General features: G+C 41.5%; 2 protein-coding genes across 2 annotated transcripts in view; one reads left to right on the forward strand and one right to left on the reverse strand.

Annotated features, from left to right (window-relative positions):
* The window catches only part of YBX3 (Y-box binding protein 3), a 41,454-nt gene extending 31,517 nt beyond the window's left edge, over window positions 1-9,937 (reverse strand). The window contains exon 1 of the mRNA XM_023749831.1: window positions 9,925-9,937. Coding sequence (XP_023605599.1) covers window positions 9,925-9,937 — 13 coding nt within the window. The remainder of the gene's footprint in view (window positions 1-9,924) is intronic.
* Window positions 2,475-13,023, forward strand: part of PRH2 (proline rich protein HaeIII subfamily 2) — a 37,829-nt gene continuing 27,280 nt past the window's right edge. The window contains exon 1 of the mRNA XM_023750034.1: window positions 2,475-2,628. The gene's annotated coding sequence lies outside the window, so the exon portion shown is untranslated. The remainder of the gene's footprint in view (window positions 2,629-13,023) is intronic.

The raw sequence follows: 13,023 nt of genomic DNA on the forward strand, positions 1-13,023 counted from the left end.
CAGTAAGCCCCCATCCCATCGGGCAGGTCGCCGTCCAATTGCCACAGCCCTCCCCAGCGGCCTACCCTGATCAGGGGCCCTGATTGGGCTTCAATCCAGGCAGGCCGGCCAGCCAACCTCCCGCCATCTCCTCCTCCCGACAGGCCCAGCCCCAATCCACTGTAATTGGAGCCTGGCCGGTCGGACCCCACCCGTGCACGAATTTGTGCACTGGGCCTCTAGTATGTATATAAAGAAAAAGCACCCTCAAGTAGCAATATTTGCTAGCGTAGATCTGAGTGTGTATTTATTTTAATATTTGAACTAAATAAAAACAATGAGTAATATCTCTCTCTTCCAAGTGTTTAGATCTCTAGAAATCTTCACTGCTCTCCAAGCAAACTTTTTCTAGTCCTCTTTCTTTTATTCTGCCTTTACCTGAATCCCATGCATTTATCACTATTGATGCTGGTCTTTTAATAAGTATAAGATGTTGGGGAGCCCTGACTGGTTTGGCTCAGTGGATAGAGCATCAGCCTGTGGACTGAAGGGTCCCAGGTTCGATTCTGGTCAAGGGTAAAAAAAAAAAAAAAAGGAAAAAAAGATGTTGGGGAGCAGAGTTTGAGCAAAAGTAAGTATTATGATAGGATATCTGTGCCTTACTAAGGTAATAGGTTGCAAATTACAATTGCAGAGAAGTTGTGAATTTTCAGAAACACATCTACCTAATGCTGTTTTGCTCTGAGGCATGAAATACATTTTCAAAATTGTTTTAGTAAAAATACTCTTTTCTTTATTAATATTTCTGTTTAGGAAACTTAAAGTGATTTTCAAATTTTTGACTTTCAAGCCAGTTCTTCCTTCCCTTTTGCTTCTTATGCCATGTAAGGTGAAGAGCAGTAATTAAAGGATGATTTCATTGTTAAAGATGGAGCAATTTTAGAATTTTTAAAGAAGCAAGTAAAAGTTTTAGAATTTAAAGCTATACCACACTCGGGGTCCCCACAGTAAATATTTACATAGAAAATGAAAAACTTAAGAGTTGTGAAATATCAACAGGAAAAACTTAAAATCAGGTAGGCTAATTTTTAAAAACAAGATTGCAAGAATCAAGTGGAATGGTTTAGTTTGTTTTCTGAGGCAGTTACAGTACTTTGTTTTGATGGTGGTTGGGTGATTTTTTTGTGTATGTGTATATTTTATGTATTATTATTATGTTACTAGAGGCCCAGTGCATGAAATTCATGCGGGGGGGGGGGGGTCCTCAGCCCAGCCTGCATCCTCTCCAATCCGGGACCCCTTGGGGGATGTCCAACTACCTAAACCGGCAGTCAGACATCCCTCTTGCAATCCTGGACTGCTGGCTTTTAACCGTTCACCTGCCTGCCTGATCACCCCTAATCATTCTGCCTGTCGGCCTGATTGCCCCTAACCACCTCTGCCTACTGGCCTGATCACCCCTAACTGCCCTCCCTTGCCGGCCTGATCACCCCTAACTGCCTCTGCCTCCGCCCCCGCCACCGTGGCTTTGTCCAGAAGGAGGACCAGATGACCGGAAGATGTCTGGTCTATCCGGTCTAATTAGCATATTACCCTTTTATTAGTATAGATGATTATTATTAAACTCCACTAGGCTGAAAGCACATCGTCAGGATGATGGACAATATAAAGAAGTATGTTACAGTAAAGGAAAATAGGAAGAACAAAAATGAGATGGATTGACTCCATAAAAGAAGCCACAGGCATGAATCTCAGGAGCTGAGCAGGATGGTCAAGGACAAGACATTGTGGACGTCACTCATTCACAGGGCTGCCAGGAATTGGAGCCGACTCAACAGCACAACACACACGTTACAGCAAAGGCATATTTCACTATTTGGTGGTGGCCACTTCTATTTTTCTGTATCTTAATTTCCTGAGTTTCTCCTCAGATTCAAGGTTTATGATATATAAATATAATGAAATGAAATATTGTCCTAAAGCTAAAGTATGGACTCTGACATTTAAAGGGACCTAAAAGGGCCCTGCCGGAGTGGCTCAGTTGGTTGAGTGTCATCCCATTGACCGAGAAATCACCAGTTCAATTCCTGGTCAGGGCACATGCCTGCGTTGTGGGCTTGATCCACAGTGGGGGGCATGCAGGAGGCAGCAGATCAATGTTTCTCTCTCTCCCTCTCCCTTCTCTCTTTCTAAAGTCAATAAAAACATTTTTTTTTAATTAAAGGGACCTAAAAGGTATTTTGGGATCCAAGAAAATAGAATACCATTTTATTTGTATTTCACTGATGTAAAATCATGCTAGCCAGCTATTTTGTTCTCTCTAACAAGAGTAGACCAAAAGAACACAAGGTAAGTAGTATCAAGAAGGATCTCTAACTGTGAGATAGTGAGAAATTCATGTGATAAAATGAATTCAATGTGTCTCTATTTGAGAAAGTTCTAAAGACAATCTTTGTGGGCAAGAGAGTGGTGGTTGGATGTAGTCTTGATTTACTGTAAAGGCCCAGAGGATGTGCTTAACTGGTATTTTATTACCCAGGTTTGACAGGAGCAGGAGTCATCTCTGGAGAGTGGAGTGATATTCACGTCACTGTCACTTGACTCTTCTTCGCAGCCTAGGAACTAAGATTCACTGTGGCCACTCAACAGGTATAACTGGGCACACCTTAGCCCTAGTTTCTGATCTCAATATATTCCGGTCCCTCAAGGTTAATTGGCATTTTCCTGACTTCCATTATGGCTGACACTCTTAAGCAAGCCGTACATACCTTCCAAAATAGGCCACAGTGCTGTTTGAGATAGAAGTCTGTCAAGAAAATGCTGGACTGGGGTTACTTATGCCTTTTCCTCCAGATGGGAACCAAACTCATATTGAGAGTATGTTTTGTAATCAGAGGATCTTTCCTAATCCCCTCTCAAACAAAAACCAGAAGGAAGTGACAAAAATGTCTCCAAGGTAGAGACTCTTTATTCTATTCAGTTGACCCTTTCCATTTGCCATCTTATTATTTCATTTGTTCTTAACTATAGTCCAGTTCATTTTTTAATCCATCAGGTTCTCAGATCTTTCTTGCATGTGTTGTTTTCTGTAGTATTGAGGGTGGCACAGTTCCTTTAATACTAAAAGGAGGCATCATTTATCTGGTATCCATCATGGCCTAGGTACTAATCAGGGGCCTCATATTTATCATTTCTAATCCTCACACCAGTTCTGCAAGATTGGTATCCTAATTTTACAGAGGTGGTAACCAGATTATGGTCATTCAAGGTCCAAAGCAGGACCATCTATTCAACTCTACACTGATACTTCCTATGGCTCTTTTCCACATGGATTATAGGAGGATACCAACCCTGTAAAGCAATCTAGCATTCATTCAGAGAGGCAAGTTTGTTTTGAAAATTGTAATTTCCTCCTCCTGTGTCCCTCCATTTCTGTCAAACTCAGAAGCTCATGCACATAGAAGCAAAGTGAGGAGGGAAAAGGATAATATGTGGAGTGTAATACATGATTAGTCTATTGCTGTTTTCTTGACTTTTTATACACTGATTTTCTTTTATATGCATACTAGAGGCCCAATGCAAAAAATTCATGCAGGCGGGGGGGAGTCCCCTCAGCCCAGCCTGCACCCTTTCTAATCCAGGACTCCTCGGGGGATGTCTGACTGCAGGTTTAGGCCTGATTCTGGGGATCGGGCCTAAACTGGCAGTCGGACATCCCTCTCACAATCCAGGACCGCTGGCTCCTAACTGCTCACCTACCTGCCTGCCTGATCACTCCTAACCGCCTCTGCTGCTGGCCTAGTCATCCCCAACTGCCCCTCGCTGCCAGCCTGGTTGCCCCTAACTGCCCCCCCCCACCAACCTGGTTGTCCCTTACAGCCCCCCCTGGTAGCCCCCAACTGCCCCACCCCTTCCAGCCTGGTTGCCCCAACTGCCCCCCTCTGCCGGCCTGGTCGCCCCCAACTGCCCTCCCCCTGCTGGCCAGGTTGCCCCACACAGCCTGCTGTTCAGTCATTTGGTCATCCCTCACTAACCCCCTTGCCGACCTGGTCGCCCCACGCAGCCTGCTGGTCATTACTGTTACTGGGATGGCGTCCCAGACAATTTGCATATTCCTCTAATATTAGTATAGATTTTTTTTCTCTTACATTTTAGGATTGATCTCAATTTCCCCTTTGCTATAGTACCCCAGCACCATTTACATTTCCAATTTGTTGTATATAAACTCAATTGCATTTATTTACATTGCAATAGAAGAAAAAGAGAGAATTCTGAGCTTGTTTCTGTAATTTTCTTTTGTTCTTATTCCAAAGAGAAAGCCAAGAGTTTGGCAGGTGGTAGTTTATAGGACTGAAGGCTGAAGCTGACTCAAGGAAAGACCTCTCTTTATAATGTGAACAAACCCACTAAATATAATATGCTAGGGCACTTCAAGTGGAAGGGAAGAAGAGCTAGTGTCTGTGTAAGGAGATATGCAAAAGCAGAAGCCAAGGCAATAAGATTCTCAAGCCTGGAAAAGGGACAATAGCTTACTGTGAGTAAGTGGGACTGTGGCCTGCTCGCTCTCTCCTGCCTTCTGGAAGGTCTTTGTGGTGTAGGGGATGTCTGCATGGTGGGCATATTTGGGTAGCATCACATCCCTCAACGTTCTTAACTCTGGTAAAGGCTCCCGTGAATGGTGTGGAGCAGAGCCACAGGACCACCAGACTTGGATGTTCTTGCAAGCTTGGACAACGCCCATCTCAGCAGCAAGTGTGAGTGCAGTGTAGATTAAAGTTTGCTCTCTGGAATAAGGGTCTTACATGGGATGGATATGGGTGGGGAGGGGAGGCAGAGCCCATTAATGACTAAATTTCTTACAACTTTGGTGGAATAGGTTCTCCAAATAAGATTAAGTTTAAGAAAATATTGTAGGCTGAATTTTTTTGCTTATCTCTTAGGTCCATTCTCCACTTTTTTCTCTCTGCTCTGTGCCCCAGGGAGCTAACCTTTTTGGATGGCTTCTACAGACTTCTTTGCCCTCTGGATTCCAGTTGTGTCCAGCCATTGGGAGGCACTGGCAGGAGATCAGAGGAAGAGAAAAGGATGAACTGGGATGTTTATTTCCAAGGATCCCTCCCTATGGGTTGACTGAGTCCTTTTACTGAAGGCAGCAGATCCTGTCTGGTAGCCCTGCCTTGTAGTTACTCTCTCTGAGTTGTGTTCTGTTAACCATTCCCTCTCCTTGCCCTCAAAAATCTAAAATCTTTAGACGCTTTCCCATTGTCATTAGCATGAGGTGGGGGTAGGGGAGCTGCACTATTCCTACTTGACTTCCTTTAATCCTATCTACACTTTTTAGGTAACTTCTTTGTTAAATCCTCCTCAATTAATTATCTTTTGTGGTGCCATCTTTTCTCTGGCAGGAGCCTGACTAATTTATGAATTCATCTTTTTCACACCTGAGTTTGTGGACTCAAAACCCTTACATGTGCCACTTTTTTCCGTAATTACCAAAAACCCTTGTGCAGTTTCTATTAAGGACTCTGAGTAGATTATAACTCCTAGCACTGAAGCCTAATCATTTTGAGATTTTTGACTGAAAGTCCCACATTCCAGGGAAGGCCTCAGTCCCAGGCAAATCGAATGGTGGATGAACCTAGCCATGACTCTGGTGGTCGTAACCTAGTTATGACTTGGGTGTGCATGCAAAGAAGTCCCTAGTGACTTGTGTCTAGTAGAGTATGATGAGACAGAGTTTGAAAATTACTACACAATTCTACATATAAGATTATCCAGAAGATGAAAGAAATTAGGATAAATGCAACCCTGCTGAACAATTGTTTCAAAATACTTTTTAAAAAAGTATATAAATCTATTGTCACATTTTTATCTTACATAAAATATATTATCTCTCAATATTAACATGCACAAATTGCTATAATATTGTAAATATATTTTAAAGTAAAGGTATAATTTGTAGGATTGAAAATATCTATAAAATAACACACTTTATACAGGATGCTTACATTCTGTAAAATTAATAAATGTGTAAGGATGATTACTAAAGAATTTACCTGGTCATGAAAATAACTTACAGCAAAGCCTTCTCCTTCATTTCACGTTAATATTCCCTTTGAAGGTTTCAAAGAGCTTCACAAATCTCAGGCCACTAGAAAGAAAGGATTTCATCTATTTGCACCATAAATTGCACAGCAAAACCTTCATCACATGTTTACTGAAAAAATGCTGGACTGGATAAGTATAGTGTAGCATAGATCCCAGGGGCCTCCAATGCTTACCTAGTACTTTTTAGTGGGTCATGGATATGAGACCCTCATTTCAGAATGATTAAAAATTCAACTGCCCTAACCGGTTTGGCTCAGTGGATAGAGCGTCGGCCTGTGGACTCAATGGTCCCAGGTTCGATTCCAGTCAAGGACATGTACCTTGGTTGCGGGCACATCCCCAGTGGTGTGTGTGCAGGAGGCACCTGATCGATGTTTCTCTCTCATCAATATTTCTAACTCTCTATCCCTCTCCCTTCCTCTCTGTAAAAAATCAATAAAATATATCTTTAAAAAATCATCATTCTCCTCTATAAAAAATTAAATTAAATTAAATAAAAATTAAAAAAAAATTCAACTACTTCTTAAAGGTGGAGGAGCAGTGTTGTCAGAATCCTGGGTACAAGGTGAAAATGATCCTCCATACCTAGACCTGACTTTGGAGGCATGGTTTACCATGTTGAAACAGATGACAGAGCTGGGAAAGGTCAAGTAGCTTGTGATGGAAATGATTACCAGAAACTAAGAGTGCTTTTAGGAGATATAGTTTCCATCCCAAGAGGAAAGGCAGTTCTATCTTGGATGAGGCTAATTTGAGATGGCAGGGAGCTGAAAAAGAACACAATCTGTGGAATGTCTGAGGAAGTCAACCTGAAGAGGCCACTAGTGCTCCCACATAAAACATGTCAGTGGCCGTGGTGGAAGGCACTTGAGCGCTGGTTCCAGGGCCGGCGATGAGAGAATATAGTGGGTAAAACGCCCAAGTGTTGCCAGAGTTAGGAAAAGCTGACCATATAGTAGTCCTCTCTTATCTACAGTTTTGCTTTCCATACTCAGTTACTCTGCAGTCAATAGCGGTTCGAAATTATTAAATGGAAGATTCTAGAAACAATTCATACATTTTAAAAAATTTATCGACTTGAGAGAGAGAAACATTGATTTTGTTGCTGTTGTTTCACTTATTTCTGCATTCATTTGTTGTTTCTTGTATGTGCCCTGACCGGGAATGGAACCCACAACCTTGGTGTATCAGGACAATGTTCTAACCAACTGAGCTACCAGGCCAGGGCCACAATTTATAAGTTTTAAATGGGATGATGTTCTGAGTAGCATGATGAAATTTTGCACCATCCTGTTCTGTCCTGCCCGGGCATGTGCATCATCCCTTTGTCCAACATATCCCATTTATCAGAGAAAGAGAGAGAGACCACATTCACATAACTTTCATTACAGTATATTGTTATAATTGTTCTATTGTATTATCAGTTATTGTTGTTAATCTCTTACTGTGCCTAACTAATGAATTAAACTTTACCATAGGTGTATGTGTATAGGAAAAACATAGTATATCTAGGGTTGGGTACGATCTGTGGTTAAAGCATTCACTGGGGGTCTTGGCACATATCCCCACACTTAAGGAGGGACTGGTATGTTCATAGTAAAGTTAGAGACTTTGTTACAAAGAACCTGCCCTCAGATCCTGGAAAAGAGTGTCGCTGACCCACTTAGCACAGGTGTGAGCAGGAGCCAGGATAAGCATCTTTCCCTGTGAGGAACTCAACCTGACTGGTCTCAATTCCTTTCAACCTTCTCCCAAGTAGGGGAGCTGGTGAAAAGGGGGAAAGAAGAAGCAGCTGTTTCCTTCAACAAGGTCGGAAACATGGGTCCTTTTCAGGCAATTGGCAAGGGAGTAGGTCAATTTCTTCGCTTTGCTTCCACATCTTCCCTATACAAGTCTTCTTTTAGCTCAGTGGTTCTCAACCTTCTGGCCTTTTAAATACAGTTCCTCATGTTGTAACCCAACCATAAAATTATTTTCATTGCTACTTCATAGCTGTAATGTTGCTACTGTTATGAATCGTAATGTAAATATCTGATATGCAGGATGGTCTTAGGCGACCCCTGTGAAAGGGTCGTTCGACCGCCAAAGGGGTTGCGACCCACAGGTTGAGAACCGCTGCTTAGCTCCTGTCTCCTAACCACTTCTGGTTTGGCTCTGCTGGATTCAAATAAACTTTTGCTCAAATAACCTCCAAAACATTTTTAATGTGCCTCAGTTTGTCTTTTAACACCCCACACAGCTGCTCTGTTATCTGAAGACTTCAAGTTATCTGGGCTTAATACAAACTCGGAACCAGCTCTGACAAAGGGAAGATTTGGGGCTACCCTGGGAGGAAGACATTTTTCCAAGAGGGCTCAGGTCCTGAAAGGGACAGGCAGGACATGTCCCCTGTGCTCAGCTAACATAGTTAGCTCTTGGGGAAATATTACTGTGATACTGTGATTTATAATCATAAATACATATTTGGTTTTCCTCCCCATTCCTGGCACAGAACTCCTTAAACTCTTCCAACTTCCTAAGTGATGAAAGCAGTGAAGCTGCCTTTTGCTATTCATAACAAGCCCCTTTAACCACATCGGAGTTTATGTTAACGAAGTGGCTGTTGGAAAGCTCCTAGGTCACCGAAGGATGGGGGCTGGTTGCCAGGGAAGCCAACCATGTGATTAGAGGGTTGGAACATTCAGTCCCACTCCTAACCTCTGGGGAGGAGAGAGAGGAAATTGAGTTCAACCACCAATTGGCCAAAGATGTAATCAATCATGTCAATGTAATGACGACTCCATAAAACCCCCGAAAGAGTGGGGTTTGGAGAGTTTCTGGTTTGCAGGGCAAAAATGCCGGGAAGGTAGTGCACCCCAAACTTCAAGGGGACAGATGCTCCTGTGCTCCGGACTCTTCCGGACTTTGCTCTGTGTGCCTCTTCATCTGTCCGTTCCTTCAGATCCCGTTCATATCCTTTGTAATACGCTGGGAATCTAGTAAGAAAACTGATTTCCTAAATTCTTTAAGCTAAGTAGCTTGTAGCAAATTAGTCAAACCTGAGGAGGGGGTCATGGGAACCTTAGATCTATTGGAGAAGTGGTGATGATACAGTGGGGAATGAAGAACACCTTGACCAAGTGATCCGGATTAGTATCTCCAGTGGGAGGCAGATGGAGAGCTTGTGCGTCCAGATGAGCTTCCCGTGAAAGACACAGCATCATCGAGGTAAAGAATGTTGTATTAAAAGAAGGGAAGACTATTTTTTAAACATGCCAATGTTATAAAAGGCAACGGAAAGCTGTGGGAATATTCCAAATTAAAGGAAGCTAAAAAGATCAGACAACTAAATGCAGTATTAGGTTAGGTATCTGTGCCGGAGGAGAAAAAAATGCTATCAAAAACATTTTTGCCTTAATTCACAAATGTGAAATTCAGACAGTCAAATAGATAAAAAGTATGATATCAATGTTAAATGTATTGAAGTTGCTAACTGTACTGGGGTTACATAAGAGATAATCATGATCCTTAGGAAATACTGAAAAGTTTAGGGGTAAAAGACCATGATTTATGTAACTTGCTCTCAAATGGGTGAGGCAAAAAGAGAAAATAACAAAGCAAATGGGGTGTAATGTTAATAAGTGAATCTGGGTAAAAGGTATGTGGGTTATTTTCTTACTACTCATAGTTACAACTTTTCTGTATGTTTGAAATTATTTGCTAATGAAAAGTTAAAATGATTTTCAGAACATGCTTTTTGTTCTTTCTGGCTTTTTATGTACATTTTTTAAAATTTTATTTTATTGCTTAAAGCATTACAAAGAGTAGTACATATGTCTCCTTTTTCCCCCCATTTACCTTCCCCCGGCATCCCCTACCCCTCTGTATCTTGTGTCCATTGGTTATGCTTATATGCATGCATACAGTCCTTCAGTTGATCTCTTACCTCCCTTCCCCAACCCTCCCCAGCCTTCCCACTGTAGTTTGACAGTCTGTTTGATGCTGCTCTGCCTCTGTATGTATTTTTGTTCATCAGTTTATAATGTTCTTTATTATCCAAAAATGAGTGAGATCATGTGGTATTTTTCTTTCATTGACTGGCTTATTTCACTTAGCATAATGCTCTCCAGTTCCATGCATGCTGTTGCAAATGGTAAGAATTCCTTCTTTTTTATAGCAGCGTAGTATTCCATTGTGCAGATGTACCACAGTTTTTAATCCATTTATCTGCTGATGGGCATTTAGGCTGTTTCCAGATCTTAGCTATGGTGAATTGTGCTGCTATGAACATAGGGATGCATATATCCTTTCTGATTGGTGTTTCTGTTTTCTTGGGATATATTCCTAGAAGTGGGATCACAGGGTCAAATGGGAGTTCCATTTTTAACTTTTTGAGGAAACTCCATACTGTCTTCCACAGTGGCTGCACCAGTCTGCATTCCCACAGCAGTGCACGAGGGTTCCTTTTTCTCCACATCTTCGCCAGCACTTGTTGTTTGTTGATTTGTTGATGATAGCCATTCTGACAGGTGTGAGGTGGTACCTCATTGTTGTTTTGATTTGCATCTCTCAGATGATTAGTGACTTTGAGCATGTTTTCATATGTCTCTCAGCCTTATGTATGTCCTCTTTCAGAAAGTGTCTATTTATGTCCTTTGCCCATTTTTTTTTTTTTTACTTAGTAGATAAAGTTTTTGGCAGAGGCGGTGTCCCCTTTGCCCATTTTTTGATTGGATTGTTTATCTTCCTTTTGTTAAGTTGTATGAGTTCCCTGTAAATTTTGGAGATTAAACCCTTATCGGAGATAACATTGGCAAATATGTTCTCCCATGCAGTGGGCTTTCTTGTTGTTTTGTTGATGGTTTTTTTTTGCTGTGCAGAAGCTTTTTATTTTGATGTAGTCCCATTTGTTTATTTTCTCCTTAGTTCCATTGCCCTAGGAGCTGTATCGGTAAAGATATTGCTACGACAAATGTCTGCTATTTTGCTGCCTATGGCTTCTTCTAAGATTTTTATGGTTTCCCATCTTACATTTAAGTCCTTTATCCATTTTGAGTTTATTTTTGTGTATGGTGTAAGTTGGTGATCTAGTTTCATTTTTTTGCAAGTATCTGTCCAGTTTTCCTAACACCATTTATTGAAGAGACTATCTTGTCTTCATTGTGTGCTCTTGCCTCCTTTGTCAAATATTAATTGAGCATACTGGCTTGTGTCGATTTCTGGGTTCTCTGTTCTGTTCCACTTGTCTACATGTCTGTTCTGGTGCCAGTACCAGGCAGTTTTGAGAACCATGGCTTGGTCATATACCTTGATATCTGGTATTGTGATTCCTCCTACATTGTTCTTCTTTCTCAAGATTGCTGCAGCTATTTGGGGCCTTTTTTTTTTTTTTTTTTTTTTTTTTTTTTATTCCAGGTGAATGTTTGGAGAGTTTGTTCTAGGTCTTTGAAGTATGCCGTTGGTATTTTAATGGGGATTGCGTTGAATTTATAGATTGCTTTGGGTAGTGTGGACATTTTAATGATGTTGATTCTTGTACATTTTTTATCACATAGCCAAATACATATTTTGTCGTTACAAATCAAGTTGACTTTTACAATGTATTATTCTATCCATTGCCATGATAAAACCACAGAGGCAGGCCCTGAAGAGGAGTTAGTGCACCAACAGCAGCAGGTCTCCAAGCAGACAGTATGGCATCTCTGAAATTAATTATGATTTTACTGTCACTTGGTTGGGTGGGGATAGGAGCAAAATGAGGGTGATGAAGTGAAGAGCCTAATGGGAATATCTTACTACATTTAAGCGCCCAAACTAAAATGTTCAACACATTATATATAATAAATATGGGTCATTATACATTTGACATATGTGTCACTTATCCATCTTAATATATGTCAGATTTGTAATTTGTGCAGTATCTAATATATATCAGAGATCTAATAAAATTCCACTGAGAAAATAACATATTTTACTAATTCCTGTTGGGAATTTACAGTACTCGTGACCAAACAGCCAAAGAGATCCTAGTTAGGAGAAAGACTCCACTACTGTTTGTCCGCTCTTCAGAAAATAACCAACTCAGTGGAGGCCTCTTCTTACTATCTGTAAAGGGCCATAACTTCTGAGGATAGCTCTGAGGAGTAGCTTGTAAAGAAAAGTGTAAAATACTTCAATGAGTTAGGAGTACCTCATAAAACAGAGTTCGTAATGACAGGGTATCTCTGCCCCACACAGCACTTTAGTCTCGGATTGTAAAGGGTGGAAGAGGGGGTGGGGGTGTGTGTGTGTGGGGGGGGGGGGAATTGTGAAGACCTGCTGCCTGCAGGAGGCAGTAAAGAGCTTCGCATAATACAGTATTGTATGTGAACATTGTGACAGTAAAGATGTAAGTTACTGTTATTATTTGGGGGGCATAATTCCCAGAGCAAAGCACAGTGTACCCAAGCACAATCAAGGGGATAATGAAACAAAATTTTAGAACAGCTGCCAAAAGGTAGACACTCAGATAGCTCAGGAGGGTTGATTTTCATGCTTAAAATTCCCAGAGTTTGACTCAGCATGTGCTTTCCTTGCTCCTTTAATCACTTTCCCTCTCTCCCAGCGCCTGGTCCACCTTCAGCACCACTTGTATGTCTTTACTTTCATCTGACATGTAGACAGAAAGCTGTCTGTCACCAGTCAGAATTAATTTATTTATATTAAAAGCTCCTCCTACTATATCTGCCCCACTAGACTGAAATGCTACCAAATAGAAATTCATACATTTCAGTTAGGGTACTTTTGGCAAATAGATTTCCTATTTGTGCAAACTTCAGTTGGTCGGTGATGGCTGCCCGGCCTGCCTTGGTGAGAAGGACTCTGAGGTAAGAGCTTGTCGGAGCTCAGCATGGAGGAGAGCCTTGATGGATGAGTGATGACTAGCATGGTTGGATAAGGGATCAGTGGGGGCCTTCC

The sequence above is a fragment of the Myotis lucifugus genome, unplaced genomic scaffold, assembly GCF_000147115.1.
Source record: "Myotis lucifugus unplaced genomic scaffold, Myoluc2.0 scaffold_10, whole genome shotgun sequence".
Classification (NCBI taxonomy): Eukaryota; Metazoa; Chordata; class Mammalia; order Chiroptera; family Vespertilionidae; genus Myotis; species Myotis lucifugus.